This window comes from Peromyscus maniculatus, chromosome 11 (assembly GCF_049852395.1).
Source record: "Peromyscus maniculatus bairdii isolate BWxNUB_F1_BW_parent chromosome 11, HU_Pman_BW_mat_3.1, whole genome shotgun sequence".
NCBI lineage: Eukaryota > Metazoa > Chordata > Mammalia > Rodentia > Cricetidae > Peromyscus > Peromyscus maniculatus.
In genome coordinates this window covers 25,508,484-25,528,002 of record NC_134862.1, presented here as the reverse complement: position 1 = coordinate 25,528,002, position 19,519 = coordinate 25,508,484, and the positions used below count along the sequence as shown (strand labels likewise).

At 34.9% G+C, this 19,519-nt stretch overlaps 1 protein-coding gene across 3 annotated transcripts in view; it reads left to right on the top strand.

The window, feature by feature from the left end:
- The window catches only part of Cdh19 (cadherin 19), a 139,547-nt gene that overhangs the window by 63,157 nt on the left and 56,871 nt on the right, over positions 1 to 19,519 (top strand). For all 3 annotated transcript variants that reach the window (XM_076547210.1, XM_042257950.2, XM_042257951.2), the window contains exon 4: positions 14,981 to 15,100. In XM_076547210.1, coding sequence (XP_076403325.1) covers positions 14,981 to 15,100 — 120 coding nt within the window. The remainder of the gene's footprint in view (positions 1 to 14,980; positions 15,101 to 19,519) is intronic.

Here is a 19,519-nt window from a genome sequence, read left to right as displayed (position 1 = left end):
GATTATTCTTTTGCATGCTGCATTCGCATTCTCAAATGCCAAAGCTTCAATTATTGCCTTACTAGCTTCTGATCCTGAGACCATTCTGTTTACTGCTGAAGCCAGTCTTTCTAAAAAATCTGTGAAAGATTCTTTAGGGCCTTGCATAACCTTTGTGAATGACTCATGTTTTTTTCCTGGTTCATCAACTCTGTCCCATGCATTCAAGGCTGCCATTCGACATAAAATTACGGTTTGAACATCATATAAACATTGTGTTTGTATTGAAGCATATTGGCCTTCTCCAATAAGCTGATCCTGACAAACTTGTATTCCTTTATCCCTCCATTGTGTTTCTACGTTTCTAGCTTCCTCCTTAAACCAAGTCAGAAATTGAATTCTCTGGCTGGGTTCCAGAACAGCTTGTGCAAGGTCCCGCCAGTCCTGTGGTATAATCCTATTATATGTTGACCAAGAGTTTAACATTTGCTTTACATATGGGGAATGCATGCCATAAGATACTATTGCCTCCTTAAACCTTTTAAAATCCATCAGTTCAATTGGAGCCCAGATATTTTGTGTAGCCATTTGATCAGGCATCTGCTGTACGGTTACAGGATAAATTAAGGATGATTGTGTGAAAACAGGCTTTCTTTCTGTAACCTTATGATCCAAACTTGAACCAACTTCACTGTTAAAATTAACAGGTTTTTCTAAAGTTGTTATCCTGGCACTTAAATCGACTATCTTTTTAAATAGTAAAATGAGGATAAGCATGGTGATTAACTGCATAATTCCCATAATACTAATCTTTTCATATAGTTGTTCCATTGTCAGACTGCCTAAAATTTCAAACAAAACCCAATTTTCTTCCAATGTACACAGGAAACCCATTTTTTTAAATGTGGAAAAAATTTGTCTTTTAAATAGTTTCCTTTATGACTTACCAAATCTGCGTAGAACAGTAGAAATCCGAGCGAATTTCAAAACAGCCACCTAGAGTCCTAGGTGTAAATCCAGAGAGAGAGAGAGAGAGAGAGAAACAGAGAGACAGAGAGAAAGCAAGAGAGAAAGCAAAAGCAAAAGTGAAAGTCAAAGTGAAAGTGAAAGTGAAAGCGAAGGGGTAGCCGGCTAAAGCTTAAAGCCAGCCACTTGTTCCCTCTTGAGCCGAGTCAAGGCTTGGCTTTACAGGCAGGGGCCCTGTTTAGCAGGGCAGGCCTGAGCTGTTTGTAGCACTGGCTTTAAGCAAGCAGCTCACAGTCCAGCCTGAGCCCAAGCAGACCTGGGCCGGGGCTAGGGAGCCGGCTGCTCCGGCTAGGGAGCCGGCCCCAAGCAGTTTAATGGATTCTTGTCACGTTGGGCGCCAGATGTAGATGTAACCAATCGTATTATTAAAATAAGAAACACAGAGCCAAGGTAAAAGAGAAAAGCCGAGAGGTCAGAGCTCAGAGATAAAATCTTACCTCCTGCAGTGCTCCTAGCTTCCCCGAGAGAGGGAGGTACTTCCTGTGTCCCTGTTTAAATAATCTTTCTGTTCTGCCTTCTCATTGGTTGTAAACCCAACCACATGACTGCCTCATCACTGCCTGTAAGCACCGCCCTCCAGGTCTTAAAGGCGTATGTCTCCAATACTGGCTGTATCCCTGAACACACAGAAATCTACCTAGCTCTTCTAACCACCATGCTCTTACTATGGCTCTAATAGCTCTGACCCCAGGGCAACTTTATTTATTAACATAAAATTAAAATAACATTTCAATACAAATAAAATATCACCACAACGAACTATTGTTGGGGTAAAAAATGATGAACTGACTAATTTGTTCAAAACCTTAGAAGGTGACAAGGACTTAAATAGTCCAAGGGAATTATCACCTGAAGCTGAGAAAGAATTGGCCTTGGTAGAAAAGAAAGTACATGAAGGGCACATGGATCGTATTGATCCAAAGCTGGATTGCATTTTGGTTATTTTACCTTCTAGGCATTCTCCTACTGGAATATTAATGCAGAGGGAAGATATTATATTGGAATGGATATTCTTACCAAATAAACCAAATAAAAAATTAAAAACTTATGTGGAAAAAATCTCTGACTTGATTTGGAAAGGAAAATTGAGACTTCGTCAATTAGCAGGAATAGACCCAGCAGAAATTGTCATACCTTTAACTAAGGAGGACATTGAAAATTTATGGACAGAAAGTGAACCTTAGCAAAGAGCTTGAAGTAATTTTTTGGGAGAAATTAACAGCAAATATCCCAAAAGCAACAGAATTGACTTTATAAAGAGAGCTGATTGGATCTTGCCTCGAATTGTATGGCAAAAACCCATATCTGGAGTTCGTACACTTTATACAGATGCCAACAATCAAGGAAAGGCAGTTTACAAATCAGAAAATTTAAGTAAAGTGGTTCAAAGTCCTTATAATTAAGTGCAAAAATTAGAATTGTATGCTATTCTGTTGGTATTAATGGATTTTTTAGAACCTCTCAATATTGTAACTGACTCTCAGTATGCTGAAAGAGTGGTGTTACATATTGAGACTGCAGAATTTATCCCTGATGCTTCAGAATTAACTTCACTATTTATTCAATTACAAGATACAATCAGGAAAAGGAATCATCCTTTATATATAACTCACATCCGATCTCATACTGGTCTGCCAGGTCCTCTAGCACAAGGCAATGATGAGATTGATAAATTATTGATAGGAAATGTGCTGGAGGCCTCAGAATTTCATATAAAACATCATGTCAATAATAAAGGTTTAAAAAAGGATTTTTCCATAACCTGGCAACAAGCCAAAGAAATAGTAAAGAAATGTCCTACTTGTTCCTTCTATAATCAAACGCCATTACCAGCAGGATGTAACCCAAAGGGTACTCAGAGGAATGAAATCTGGCCGATGGACGTGTTTCACTTTGCAGAATTTGGAAAATTGAAATATGTACACCACACCATTGATACTTATTCAGGATTTCAATGGGCAACTGCTTTGAGTTCTGAAAAAGCTGATTCTGTAATCACTCATTTGCTAGAAGTTATGGCCATCATGGGTATACCTGCACAAATCAAAACTGACAATTCTCCATCATATGTCTCTGTTAAAATGAAACAGTTTTTTGCTTATTACAAAATAAAGCATATTACAGGTATACCACATAATCCTACAGGTCAAGCAGTTATAGAAAGATCAAACAGAACTCTAAAGGATATGCTAAATAAACAGAAAGAGGTAACAACCCCCCCCCAGAAATAAACTGCATAATGCTCTATTAACTTTGAATTTTCTGAATGCCAATGAGAAAGGAACAACAGCTGCTGAGAGACATTGGGTAATAGAAAAAACTACAGAATTAAATCAGCCTATATACTTTAAGGATGTGCTGACCTCAAAATGGAAACCAGGGTATGTATTACGTTGGGGACGAGGTTTTGCTTTTGTTTCTACAGGAGAAGATAAGCTGTGGGTACCATCAAAATTGATAAAGGTTTGATTTGAACAAGAGAAACCTCTTAATTAGAGGAGGTGATAGTTCGTCAACCAGCATGAACATCCAATTTAAACTAACTTGTACCAGTAACACATTCCTTTTCATTTAATCAGATAACTTGCCAAAAAGGAACATCCCCAAAATTAGTCTTGGGGAAAGGTTTTTGTTTTTGTCTTTTAGGAGAATGATGGTTAAGGAATCTGAAGAACACAAGACAAATGAGACAACTGAAGAAAAGGGACAAATCATCTATCCCAGAAAACAGAGTGAAACGGCGTATGGTTATATATTATCTAAAAAATTTTATGTCTTCTTAAATGTTTGTTTCTGCTTTTCTCTAAAGATTTAACACTATTGGTCTTCTAATAGTCCCAGTTCAATTAAAATTTAAAGCTGACTTTGGAGTTGGAGAATGGCTCTCTCCTTCTTTAAACTCAAGCATGTTATTAAAAGGAAAATACAAACTCCCTGTATCATGCCAGAATAAAAGAGCCATTTTCTGCTATGGGACAGGACAAAAGCCAAATTAATTAAGTAACTATTCTATTACTAATCTCAACTCTTTGATTCTATTCACATTCTTTAAACTTTTCTTAAAGTATAAATTTTATATCAAAATTTACAAGATTAATATATATATATATTCATTTTAAACTTTGTTAAGATATGAATGGTCATATAGAGTACTAACTAGTTCTAGAAAAAAGGCTTCAATTAGCTGCATTTATATTTCTTTGTGTTTGAGTCTCTTATCAGTTTTCTGCAGGAAATCACATCTAGGTCTAACATCAACTGAACTCTCCAGGAAGAAGATGGGGCCCCACAACAACAACAACAATTCCACGTGGACAATAATAATATCACTAAGCTGACAAACATCATCTACAGATCAGCTTTGAACTACAAGGTGCTCAGAGCAATTTTGAGATGACTAGCTGAGATGATCCAGTCTCAAAGACTACTTGAATAAGGACTTGAGATAAACCCTGAACTTTGGCATTATACACAGACTGGATAATAATGAAGGATATAGTTACCTTTCCTAGAATTTGACAATTAACCTAAAATTTTTCTTTCAGGATAAAGATAACTTCGTCCATACCCAGCAGGAAGCAATTTTAAGAATGACGCCCACATTCCCAAAGGGCGGGTGGTTTTGTTTTTTTTTTTTTGTTTTTTTTTTTTTGGGGGGGGTCTTTTTAATGGGTTTTGGGTCTGGGGATAATTTTCATTATTTAGGGGGGTTGGTTACACTTTGTTGTCAAGGGTTAGGAAAAAGGCTAAGCAAAGGAGATTAGATTTAAGGTTCTTGTTTAAAAAAGAAAGAAAGAAAAGAAAAAGACAATTACTAGTTTTAAATACTTTACATTATTACCAACTATTAGGATATAAAGAAATGAAAGTAGTTAGACATTACAATAGAAATTGTAGTCATATTAGATATGTTTTAAAAATTGAGCAGATATATTTTAGACAGGTCATCTTCAAACCCTTCAGAGATCTACAGAATATGGCATTTAAAATGTTTTAATAACTTAGAAATTTTTTTTTGAAACATGTCGGCTCCTGGCAGTACCAATCTGCTTCAGAGGAAATATGGGCATTGAAGAAACTGCATATGGAGTTAACTTTCATTGTGGCAAAAGTTAGCCACCGGACAACAAAGTATCCTCAAATCAACAGGAAAAAATTGACAGACAGAACACGAAACAAAGGACTACCGATTCCTGCCAAAACAAGTGTGGTTATGGCTTTATCAAAAGGCATCTTCTGAGGCCAGGTCAATATGGCACCATTCCTGAAGTGGCCTTCACAATCCGGAAAAGGTACAGTGCCTTTTTCTTTGAAGGCAGCTGAACAGGCAGTGGGCTGATGGCTTCTGATGTGCAATGTAACAGCAGCTGAAACAGTTATTCTTGAAGAGTAACTAAGCTCATGCCTCTCAATAGTAGACTGGCATTTAATAGAGGGATGTGGAGAAGAAGGGGATGCTGAGATGAAACCATATATATACACAGCCATGAAGAATGGACAGCTGCATTCAAAAACCATCAACAATTTCCAGAATTTAAAATCCTGAATCATGACATGACAGTAGTGGAATTCAGGTGTTTCTGGTACATGGACTGCTCTCACCCAATATGAGGTTGAACTGTTGACCTTGTGTACAACCTACTTCACAAATGAGTCTGTCAGATACGATCAGCCTATAGGCTGAAGATGATGCCCCAACACTGTGGAGAAACCTCAGGTGACTGTCCAGGCAGCTGGCTGTTTCTGTCAACTCACAAAATTTTTGGAAGTTGCTTTTGTGCACTTCCTGTTTTTATTTTTGTTAGCTAATATTATTTCCTTCTTGGGTCTCTGAGGGAGGTGAAGATTAGTTAGTTATAGTTGAAGATTAATTAGGATAGAATGTGAATTAGATACATTTTGGACTTATTCAAATAGGATAGATAATGGAATTATTTTCTCTGATTTGTCAAATACAAATGGACTAGACATCGTTTAGGTATTTGTTACTTGTATATATTGTATATAGTTATTGTACTTTTGTATATAGTTTTTCTTTTGTTAGTTATAACCTTTTGCCTTTTTTCTTTTTATTAAAATAGAAAAGGGGAAATATGGTGATATTTTATTTGTACTGAAATGTGATTTTAATTTTATGTTAATAAATAAAGTTGCCCTGGGGTCAGAGCTATTAGAGCCATAGCAAGCGTGGTGGTTAGAAGAGCTAGGTAGATTTCTGTTTGTTCAGGGATACAGCCAGTATTGGAGACATATGCCTTTAAGACCTGGAGGGCGGTACTTACAGGCAGTGATGAGGCAGTCATGTAGTTGGGTTTACAACCAATGAGAAGGCAGAACAGAAAGACTATTTAAACACAGACAAACAGGAAGTAGCTCTCTCTCGGGGAAGTTAGGAGCACTGCAGGAGGTAAGATTTTATCTCTGAGCTCTGACCTCTCGGCTTTCTCTTTTACATTGGCTCTGTGTTTCTTATTTTAATAAGACGATTGGTTACATCTACAGCCAGAGTCATTTCGATTTGTATTTCCCTGATGACTAAGGATGTTAAGAAATTTCTTTAACATATTTTGACCATTTGAGATTCTTCTATTGAAAATTCTCTTTATAGATCTCTACCTCATTTTATCATTGGATTATTTAGTATTTTGATGTCTGGTGTCTTGAATTCTTTATATATTTTGGAGATTAGCCTTGTGTTAGATGTAGGCTTGGTGAAGGTCTTTTTGTAGGTTACTGTTTTGTCTTATTGACAGTGTGCTTTGCCTTATAGAAGTTTTTCAGTTTGAGGAGGTACCATATGTTAATTGTCAATCTTATTGTCTATGTTTCTTATGTTATATTCAGGAAATAGTCTCCTGTGCAAATGAGTTTGAGGTTACTTCCCACTTTTATGTTGAGGTCTTTGATCAATTTGGACTTGCTTTTCATGCAGTGCAATAAATATGGATCTATTTGCATTCTTATATATATGAACATCCAGTAATGCCAGCACCAATTGTTGAAGATGCTTTCTTTTTTCCATTGTATAATTTTGACTTCTTTGTCACAAATTAGGTGTTCATACCCACGTGTCTGTTTTAATGACAATATCAATCTGTTTTTATTACTATAGCTCCGCACTAGAGATTGAAGTCAGGAATAGTTATGTCTCAAGGAGTTCCTTTGTTGGATTTTTTTTAGCTATCCTGGGTATTTATTTTTCCATATGAATTTGAGTATTGTTCTTTTTGAAGTTTTTAAAGAATTGTGTTGGGATTTTGATGTGAATTGCATTGAAACTGTAGATTGCTTTTCATAAGATTGTCATTTTTACTACCTTAATCCTACCTATTGAAAAGAATGGCAGGTCTTTAGATTTTCTGATATCTTCTTCAATTTCTTTCTTGAAAGACTTAAAGTTCTTGTTTTATAGGCCTTTCACTTATTTAGTTAAAATTACTCCAAAATATGTTATATTATTCATGGCTATTGTGAAGGGTGTTGTTTCTCTTATTTCTTTCTTATCCTATTTATAATTTGTATATAGGAAGGCTATTTTTTAATTCATTTTATATCCAGCCACTTCACTAAAGGTGTTTATCAGCTGTAGGCATTCCCTGGTATTATTTTTGGTGTCAATTATATATGCTATAATATCATCTGTGAAACAGCTTACTTTGCTAATGAATTCCCCGTATGTGCTTGCCTTGAGAGGATTTCTATCAGAGCCCAGAACAGATGCTACAAGTGGCTAAGGATTCTAATCTGAGGGATATTCAATGAATCTAAGCACACTGAATTCATTAGTACATTCCTTTATTCTTCTAATTTAGTTCTATCTACACAGTTTCTTTTTCCTCCCAGCCCCTCCTGCTCTCAGTCCCTTCTGCTGTTCTTTCTCATTCTACCTAGTTCTTTCCATCTCCATTCTCATCTTTGTTTTTTTCAATCAATTCTTCTATTGTTTTCTCTCTAGGTCTTTTCTATCTTCTTCTATTCTTTATCCCCCCAAGCATATTCCATTCATTAACAACTTGTTAGTAAAATCCGAAAAGTTAACTCTCAGGGACAAGTATTCTGATAAGAGTCATACTTGGCAAAGACTTGGTCAGCTTAATTGGTGATTGACAACAGCTGTAGAATGTAAAAGGTTCTGGCTATCTCTTAAAGGGTTAGTTACAAATGTTACAAGGAAAGAAATTAAGCCAATGAAAGAAAAAGGCAAAGAATATGTGTACTATTTTGTATGATTAATAATATGCATATATGGTTAGTCAGTTAACAGTTTTTTTTTTTCTGTTAGTCACTTGGATCTCAGGACCTATATATAATTCGTATTGAGCCTAAAATATTGCATTTAAAACTGGTGTAGAAATAAATACAAAGTGTTAATTTTTATTTGAATCAGAGTGGAGAGGTGCTAATGGAGGAAGCTTAGGGCAACATAAGTGCTATTGATCTCTTGAAGGACTAAGATATACCAAGGCCAGACACCTGAACTATCACTTCTGGTTCACTATAATTTTTCTGAAGAGTTTCAATCCAACAAAGCCAGATATCTGCAATTCCTGTCTGTGAAAGTTCTACAAAGACATTTAGTCTGGCTAATATTCATCTTGTCAGTAGCTAAGGATGGTAAGTGGTAATACCTCAAGGTTTCTACAGTCCACATGGAACAATAGATCTAGTATGAAGCATTTTTTAGTATGTTTCTATTAATAAAAGTTGTACAGTTAAATAAGAAACTATCTTCTAGACTATCCACAATTATGTGTGCCCATAAGATTGAGATGCAGCCAGGTGGTGATGGCACATGCCTTTAATCCCAGCACTCAAGAGGCAGAGGCAGAGGCAGGTGGATCTCTGTGAGTTCGAGGCGAGCCTGGTCTCCAAAGTGAGTTCCAGGAAAGACACAAAGCTACACAGAGAAACCCTGTCTCAAAAAAACGAAAAAAAAAAAAAAAGAAGATTGAGATGCAATCATGAGAATACACGTACACATAACATGGAAATTCATAGTAAATGGCTAGAATTATAGCCGTTGTTGCATAAGTTTACAAGAGACAGCCAGTTCATTCAAAAGGCAGCAATTCCATAATGCGTTGCATGATAGTTTTCTCTAACAGAACCCTTAGTTCTGATAGGTTGATCTTCTGAACACTAGTTATCACTGTTGTATACTCTCATGGATTTTGCTACCAGCAACCCTCAATAATTTGCCTTCATCCTTTCTTATTTCTATCCTCTTGATCTCCTTAAGTTGTCTTATTACTTTAGGTAGAACTTTGAGAACTATATTGAATAGATATGGAGAGATGTACAGCTTTTTCTTGTTCCTAATTTTAATGGTAACACTTTGAGTCTCTTTCCATTTAATTTGATGTTGGCAATTTGTTTGTTCTATATTACCTTAATTATATTTAGATATGTCCCTTTCATCCCTAATCTCTTCAAAACTCTCTCAAAAAGGAGCCCTAGATTTTATCAAAAGTTTTTTCAGCATCTAATGAGATGATCATGCATTTTTTTAATCTTTCTGTTTGTTTATGTGGTGGATTACATTGACAGGTATTCATATTTTGAGCCATGCCTGCATCTCTGATATGAAGTTTACATGATCATGGTAGAAGATTTTTTCATATATTCTTGGATTCCATATGCAAGTATTTTATTCGGTGTTTTTGCATCTATGTTCATGAGAAAAACTGTTCTGTAATTCTTTTTGCTGAGTCTTTGTGTGGTTTGACTATAAAGGTAGCTATAGTCTCATAAAATAAATTTAGCAAAGTTACTATTGTTTCTATTTTGTGAAAGAATTTAAGGACTATTGTTATTAGCTGTTCTTTCAATGTTTGATAGAATTCTGCACTAAACCATTCTGACCCTGGGCTTTATTTTTGGTTTTGAGATTTTAGTGATGGTATCTATTTCTTTGGAAGTTATAGATCTATTTACATTATTTGTCTGGCCTTGAATTAATTGTGGTAAATGGCATATGTTGAGAAAATTGATCATTTCTTTGAGATTTCCTAATTTTGTGGAATACAGATTTTTAATGGGTAACAAAATGATTCTTTGTATTTCCTTGGATCTCTTGTTATATCCCTTTTTTGGTTTCTGATTTTGTTATTTTGCACATTATGCCTCTCCTCTTTAGTTAGTTTGGAAAACGGTTTGTTTATCTTGTTGATTTTCTCAAAGCACCACCTCTTTGTTTTATTAATTCTTTGTATTTTTCTCCTCCTATTTATTGATTGCATCCCTAACTTGACTATTTCCTGCCATGAATTACACTTGTGTGTGTTTGCTTGTTTTTGTTCTAGATCTTTCAGGTATACAGTTATGTCACCTTTATGAGGTCACTCTAATTTCTTCATGAAGACAATTGGTGCTACAAACTTTCTTCTTAGTACTATTTTCATTGTACTACTTTCAAGTTTGGGTATGTTGTGCATCCATTTTCATTGCATTCTAGGACATCTTTAACTTCTTTTTATTTCTTCTTTGACCCAATGGTAACTCAGTAGAGAGTTGCTCAGTTTTCATGAGTTTATAGGTTTTCTGTTGTTTCTGTTGTTGTTGAAATCTAGCTTTAATCCATGGTTCTCATAAAATAGAGAGGGTTATTTCAATTTTTTGTATCTCTTGAGACTTACTTTGTTGGTGAGTATGTGGTCAATTTTGAAGAAGGTTTCATGAGGTGCTAAGAAGGTATAATCTTTTGAGTTTTGGTGAAATGTTCCACAGACAGCTTTTATGTACATTTAAGTCATAATGTCTGTTAGTTTCATTATTTCTTTGTTTATTTTATAGTTAAACTATCTGTCCATTAGAAGTGGGGTACTGAAGTCTGTCATTTTTAATGTGTTGGGTTCAGTGAGTGATTTAAGCATTAGTAATGTTTCTATGACAAATGTAGCTACTATTGCATTGGGCATAGCTGTAAAGAATTAGGATGTCATCCTGGTGGATTTTTACTTTACTAAGTATTAAATGTCCTTCTCTATGTCTTTTGATTAAATTCAATTTGATATCTATTTTATTAAATATTAGAGTAGCCACATCAGCTTGCCTCTTAGGTCCATTTGATTGGAAATTCTTTTTCAATCAGCTTACTCTGAGGTGATATCTATCTTTGAATTTGCAGTGTGTTTCCTGTATGCAACAGAAGGATGGCTCATGTTTTCATACCATTCTGTTAACCTGTGTCTTTTTATTGGTGAATTGAACCCGTTGATGTTAAGAAATGTTAACAACCAGTAGTTGTTGGTCATAACAGTGTGTGTGTGTGTGTGTGTGTGTGTGTGTGTGTTTCCCTTCTTCAAATTTTGCTGTTGTGAGATTATCTATTGCCTGAGTGAGTTTTCCTGGCTATAGTTAACTTGCTTGGGTTGGAGTTTTCCAAACTACAAGAGACCACAGATGATAGCTCAGACTACTATTATATCCAGTAAAAATTTCAATCACCATAGATAGAGAAAACAAAATATTTCATGACAAAGTAAAATTTAAACAATATTTAATCACAAATCTAGCCCTACAGTAGGTGCTAGAAGGAAAACATCAACCCAAGTAAGGTTGTCATGCTTGAGTCTGTAGTTCCTGTTCACATATGAAAATTTTCTGTCTGGATTTTCTCTATGATTTTTTTATTGTTTATTTTTCAGTTTTCAACTCTTAAATAATTTCCTTCACCTGTCTGTTTTTTTAAAACATTATTTAAGGGATTTGTTGATTTCCTCCAATTACTGTTTATATTTTCCTTAATTTCTTTAAGACATTTACACATTTTCAGTTTAAGCACCTCTAGCCTCTTCATGAATTTCTTTTTCAAAGTAATTTTATTGTGTTTCGGCTGTGCAAGTATTCAATTCTTGCTGTTATAATATGGCTTGAATCTGATGTTGCCATATTACCTTGGCAATAGACTTAATTATAGATTAATATTCTGAAATCCAATGTTAGTGGTTAATATATGTAAATATATCCTTGTTCTGAATTACTGATTCCTGTGTTTTTGAAAGTGAACTGATAAATATTTCTTTAAACTGTTTAATGTAATAGAACGTCCTTAACTTCCTTTTACAAATTTTTCCCATTAAGGGATTGTAATTATTAGAATTTCATTTATTCTCTTCCAACATGTGCTTGTCAGTTTGCTGTTATTTTGTTAAATATATATAGTATTAGTACTGCCTTTTGAAAAATAGAACAGAGTAAAACCATAGGTGGCAGAAATGTCACTTTTTTATTTGTGAATATATGTAAGCATTTACAAGTAACATGGTCTGTGTTGAGGTACACACACACAAAAAATCAATTAAAGAAAATGACTAGTAACTTGAACACAAACAAGAGGGGGTAAATAGGGAGTTTTGGATAGAGAAATGGGGAAGGAAAATGATGTAATTGTATTATAAAAAATTAAAAATATATTTTAAAAGTGACTAGTGTTGGATTTACAAATCCAAATTTTATTTCTTATCATCTGATAATTTTCATCCAAATAAAAAATGATTTTTTCATTAGTGCTGTGTGTACTAATTTTTCACATCAAAATAATTTCCACATTGATAGTTTTTGAAATAGGAAGCCAACCTTGGCATGTGTAGACTAGAACCATTTGACACATAGTTTATAGAAATATTGTTTCTATATTGAATTGTCATTCAATCTAGGCAGGAAAAAAGTTCAAATTTGAGTGACAGCTAGTCAGAATCCCCTTTAATATTTATCTGGATTATTTATCTGACACACATTTATAGAACAAAAAACATACATAGAATTTAAATGCATATATGAACATACATATATGATGTGTATGCATAATAGAATGTATATATGCCTAATAATAATGACATATTACATATGCTGCATACATATACATAAATATATGTCAATTAAATTATATATAATACAGTTATGAAAATTTCTTGTTTTATTTAACTAAAATGTAAATTCATCAAGTTATTTTTCCCTTACCTCCTTTCTACCTGTCTTATGTGCGCTTCCTCATCTAAAATCTAGTTTCCTCTGCTTTAACAATGTATATTACATATACATAAACATGAAGAAACCTCTAAATGCAGTCTTCTGAGTTCATTTAGATCACCTGAATGTATGTATTACTAGATCTGATCACTTGTTATTGGAAAACCAACCAGGGATCTCAAGCATGGAAACAAGCATATGCATGTACACAAACATGATATTATGCACATATGCACATATATAACATTTACATAAACATGCATAAAATACTTGTAACCGAAAATTTCATAATAGAGAATAGTAAAATACATCTCCAGAAATCAAATTGCTTATTAATCAATTATGTCATACATATCCTGGACATTCACATCACACAGTTTTTTCAACAAATTTCAAAGGAGTTTGATTTAATTTTGAACACATTTAACTGATTAAGTTGTGTGATACATAAGTCAACTGTGCTAGATTTTCAATTTAGTACAAGGATGGTGATGACATATTAAGTTATCAAGTATTTAGGTGTGGTTACAAGAAAATTTTGCAAGAATTTGTGTTGTTTTTGTTGTTGTTTGCTTTGTTATTTTTATTGGACAGGGGGAAATGCTCTAGCAAAATGAGTGGTTCTTCATGGATCTCACCCTATATCCTTTGCCTTGCCATTATTTGTGCTATCCTGGTTTAAAAACCTCTAAGCATGTATAATAATAGGAATTTTTGATTAGTAGATTATGTGGACATGACATTGATGAGGGTTTAAGAAAGCAAAGATGTCTGGTTAAGGTCTAGACACAAGGGTTAGGAATCTATGCAAATAATTTATATATAAGCATAAACAGGAAGCAGAGAAATTAAAAATTGTATGTCCGAAGCACAAACTAAAAACACTTCCTAACCAATGCATTGCACACAACTTCAATAAATGGTTTACAAGACATTTGTTCACAATACGTTAATGATTATACCAGATTATGTTTAAAAAAATTATATGGAGCTTCTGTTTCATATGTTGAAGAACTGGGATGGTTCAAATCGACATGAGTTGGTGGAAATATTTTATTTCCATAACTTTTATTCTTATCTTATCTTTTTTAGTTATTTGAAGATATAGATTAACAATTATATTAATAAAATTATTGATAAATATTGCTAAAATATGCTGCATTGTTGAAAAACATTTTTTAAAAAGTACTAAGTTGAAACAGAAACAAAACAATCTCATCATAGTCATAGTTTATACTTTCAGACGTTAAGATATAAAGAGTTTCATAGGTAAAGAGGGTCTGATTTTATGAACTTGCATTTTGCTGGGAAAACTCATGAAGATGTCTGTGAAAAGACTTGAGAAGTTTACTTGATTTTATTTTCATTCTTATACACAAAAAATATAAAATTTCAATAAATATGAAGTTTTCATAAGGTTCATGAGTGGAAATTTTATGTTTATAGGGACATAGGCAAAAATTCAATATTTTAAAATAAGTATTTGAAATCTTTCAATGTTTATAGTCAATGCAAATAATAATTATATCTATATGTTGAATTTTAATAATGTTTACTTTATGTGTCTGTTTCATTTTATTTTCTACATCAAATGGATATTTACAAAGTTAATAAGGAGGCTTTAATCAATATACTTTTCTTCATTTGATATTCATTCTAGCTCATTTCAATAATGTTTAACAATGTTTTTCAACATTATATGTTTTGAGCTACAGACTGCTTCAACATTTTTAATATTTTTCTCAGGTTCCTCCAGTAATCATATATCTTGGAAAGATCACAAACAATATGTGTCAATGGATTATTCATTTCATTAATTACAAATCAACCAGTACAGTTCTCAGATCTTGTGGGAATGAAGCCTATTTATATAGTTATATGTTCTTGTTTCTCTGTTAACTAGTACAGTTCTTATTAGTAGCCATTTTGCTTGTTTTACTGAACTAAATTCATTATTGACTGAGATGTAACTCTGAATTTACTATTAATATATCTTTCTACATAGGAACATTTGTCATCAAGGTAACAGCCAATGATGCTGATGACCCTGCAACTGGTTATCATGCTCGAATCCTATACAACTTAGAACAAGGACAACCATATTTTTCTGTTGAGCCAACAACAGGTATTTATGAATTTAAAAAAAAATGAAACCCTCTATGGTTCTCAAGTGGGAAGGTGTGAGCATATATCACCTGTATACAACGATGTTCTCTAGGAGATGCCATATTTCCACATTGGGTGTGATGCCATTCCCTAATATTTAATTTTACTTAGACTTTAAACAGTGTTTCTATGATTTAGATATTAGAATTTACATATGATGTCACGGGATATTTATATGTTTGATAAAAAATTTATATAATGATTTTGATAAATCTATTAGATAAATAAGATCAAGGCAATTAAAAAATATTAGAAGACATTGCCAGATTACAAGACCAGATGACATTTACCAAAAAATTGATAGTACCTTAAAAGTTCCCAACTGTATGAGACATCAGGGAACTGAAGCTAGAAACCACAAAGACATGTCCACATTCCTAACCAGATGTCTAGGAGTCACTGTATATTGTATTTGTGGTATCATATGGCAAAGAAACATAGCTGTCTATTTTGTACATTTTTATCTTTGAGACAGGGTCATTTTATATTTTTAAACAAAGTTTATTTACCATTGCAGTTCCTGTTTGTATTAATCACTTGAACACTCTTGACAAAAAGAGGAATTTATGTGTTTTTTTAAAAATGTATATTAAAAATTAGTTATTATTTTATGGGGATTGAAGCCAGGGCCTTACACACATTGAAAAGAAACTCTACCAAAAACTCTATTATCAGTTGTAAACATATCCATTGACTATTTAATATTTAAATGACACTATTTGTTCAATGATATTAACTATTACCACCCACTCCAAAGCAAAGCCCTTATACATCTTACTCTTCTGAACTTATAGGCTATAAAGATTCAACATCCTGGTTATTCTTTGCTTTACATCTAGTATCCACTTATGAGTGAGAACATACCATGTTTGTCTTTCTGAGTCTCGGTTACCTCACTCTGGATGATATTTTCTAGTTCTATCCATTTGCCTGCAAACCTCATGATGTCATTGTTTTTCTCTCCTGAGTAGTACTCCATTGTGTATATGTACCACATTTTGTTTATTCATTCTTCCATTGAAGGGCATCTAGGTTGTTTTCAGGTTCTGACTATTACAAATAATGCTGCTATGAACATAGTTGAGCATGTGTCCTTGTGCTATGATTGATCATCCCTTGGGTATATGACCAAGAGTGGAATAGCTGGGTCCTGAGGGAGGGTGATTCCCACTTTTCAGGGAAAGCATCATAGTGATTTCCAAAGTGGCTGTACAAGTTTGTATTCCCACCAACAGTGTAGGTATGTTCCCCTTGCTCCACATCCTCTCCAACATAAGCTGTCTTCAGTGTTTTTGATCTTAGCCATTCTGATGGTTGTAAGATGGTACCTCAGAATCATTTTGATTTTCATTTCCCTGATGACTAAGGATATTGAGCAATTCCTTAAATGTCTCTCAGACATTTGAGCTTCTTCTGTTTAGAATTCTCTGTTTAGCTCTATAGCCCACCTTTTCATTGGACTGTTGGGTATTTTGATGTCTAATTTTTTGAGTTCTTTATATGTTCTGGATATTAGTCCTCTGTCAAATGTGGGGTTGGTGAAGATCTTTTCACATTCTGTAGGCTGTCATTTCAACTCACAACTCCAGGGAGGCTACCTAGTAAAGAAGAATCTAAGAAAAAAAAAAACAGGGATCACCAAACAACAGAGAAATAGATGAGATCTACATGAGCAAACTGGGGTTGGAGGGGTAAGGGAGGACAAGGGTCGGGGTATAGAGATTAGGGGAGAGGGGGTTACAGCTGGATCAGGAGAAGAGTGGGAGAACTGAGAGGGAGATACCATGATTAATGAAGACCCCAGGGGAATAAGAACAAGCAGAGTGCTAGAGAGGTCGCCAGAAATTCACAAAGAAACCTCCAATGTAGACTACTAGCAATGGTTGAGAGTGTGCCTGAGCTGACCTGCTCTGCTGATCAGATGACCAAACACCCTGGCTGTCATGATAGAACTCTCATTCAGTGTCTGATGGAAGGGGATGCAGAAATCCACAGCTGAGAACCAGGTGGAGCTCCAGGAGCTGCTATTGGAGCTCTCTCCAATAGGCGAGAGAGGAGGAATTGTATGAGCGAGAGATATTGAAACCATGATTGGAAAAAGCACAGGGACAAATAGCCAAACTAGTGGAAATGCATGAACTGTGAACCAATGGCAGAGGAACCCTCGTGGAACTGGACCAGGCCCTCTGGATAAATGAGACAGTTGATTAGCTTGAACTGTTAGGGAGGTCCCCAGGCAGTGGAGGCAGGACCTGTCCTTGGTCAATTGGCTGGATTTTTTGGAGCCTGGGGCCTATGCTGGGACAGTTTGCTCAGCCTTGGTATAGGGAGGAGGGAACTGGACCTGCCTTGACTGAGTCTACCAGGCTGGGCTGACTCCCCAGGTGAGACCTTGCCTTGGAGAAGGTGGGAATCGGGGATAGATTAGAGGGTGGAGGGTTGGGGGTTGGAGGAGGGAAGATGGGGAAATCTGTGGCTGATATGTGAAATTAATTATAAAATAAAAATACTATCAAAAAATTGAAAGACTAAGAAAACAAACAAACTAACTAACAAAAAGATTCAACATCCTAGCTAATTTTCCCAAAATTTTACAAATGAACAAACTTTTGGTTATTATTAAAATAAAAAAAGGCTTAAATTTAAAAAAGTATATAATGTATTTTGTTAAACACTTAAATATTTAATTTCCATGGATTCATTTGGGATATATTGATCCTCTTTGTCCAGGATCTTTGAGGATGAAAAGAATTATGAAGTATGATGTTTTGTTGTACTGTTATGGTAACAGTCTGTCTTCTCTGAAATATTATTCATATATCTTATTATTCAGAATATGAAAGATATATGCTGCTTCATCCCATACAGTACTTTCCATTTTAAAGACACTTTTCTTTTAAAAATATTTTCCTTTTTCTTTCTTTCTTTTTTTTTTTTTTTGAGACAGGGTTTCTCTGCGTAGCTTTGCGCCTTTCCTGGAGATCACTTGGTAGCCCAGCCTGGCCTCGAACTCACAGAGATCCACCTGGCTCTGCCTCCCGAGTGCTGGGATTAAAGGCATGCGCCACCACCGCCCAGCTAAAAATATTTTCTAATAATATAGTTGGAACATGTTTCTCATCTCTCAACAAGTTCTAGCACCTTTTTTCCTCATTACTTCCTAACCCAAATTTATTCTCTCTCTCTCTCTCTCTCTCTCTCTCTCTCTCTCTCTCTCTCTCTGTCTGTCTTCAAACAAATAAGAAAACACAAACAAAAATAACCAAAAAACCTGAAACTCAAAATAAATAAATAAGCTCAAGTGTAGCCCATGCCAGTTAGCAGAACACTAAGAAAAACACCTACCCCATGAACTCTCCTTTACACAAGGTTAAGATCTCAAAGACCAACCCATTGTCATCCCTTCCTGCCAAATGGGCCCATGGAACCATGCCCCTGCCACCACCTCTTGTAGATACTGCTCAGGTCCAGACCATGTAAGTCAGAAGAAAATGTGCAGGCCTTGCCACCCTGAAGAACAGCTGTAGACAAAACCAATCAGAAGAGCTACCATGGTGCAGGCCATGCAAGTCTGAAAATAATACCACATCAGCCAGAGGGAAAAAAAGTTGAACTTAGGCAGAGACTCAAAGCTGGACCAGAGAGCACAATGACCTACAGAACTCTAGATAGGTACCCATCTATGGACATCTACTCTCTCAATGCCCCACAACACTATTCCCCAATCTCCACTCCCCTCCCTATTGTCACTTTCCACTTCCAACTGAAGCAGAGACACTCTGTTGGAATTAAGGCCACTCTAGCCTCCAAAAGTCCATACCCCAATCTCTGATGGAGACTTCCTACTTGACTAGAGGTCACACCTGCTGCCAGAAATCCAGGTCACAATACCAGAGGACCAAAGAGGATACAGACAAAAAATAATTCCAACAAAGACAAACTTAGAAATCAGCACTTAGATGTATAATCACCCCAAACACAGGAACCTTGATACCAGTCTAAGAACAGAATGAGCAACAACCAGAATAATATGTCACCCCAGAGTTCAACAATACTACCACAATATTAGTATTGAATGCTTCAACACAGCTGAAGCACAAGAAAATGACCTTAAAAACAACTTTATGACGATGATAGAGGTCCTTAGAGAAGGAAAGGAATAAATCCCTCAAAAAATTCCATAAAAACACCAACAAATATTTGGAGAAAATGAGTAAAATTGTTCAAAATCGAAAAATGGAAATAGAAGCATTAAAGAAAACAATGAGGGAATTCAGGAAACGTAAAATCTAAGTAAGTAAACAATATACAAAAGATGAAAGTGAGAATCACAGGAAATGAATATAAGATAAAAGAGATAGCTGCATCTGTCAAAAGA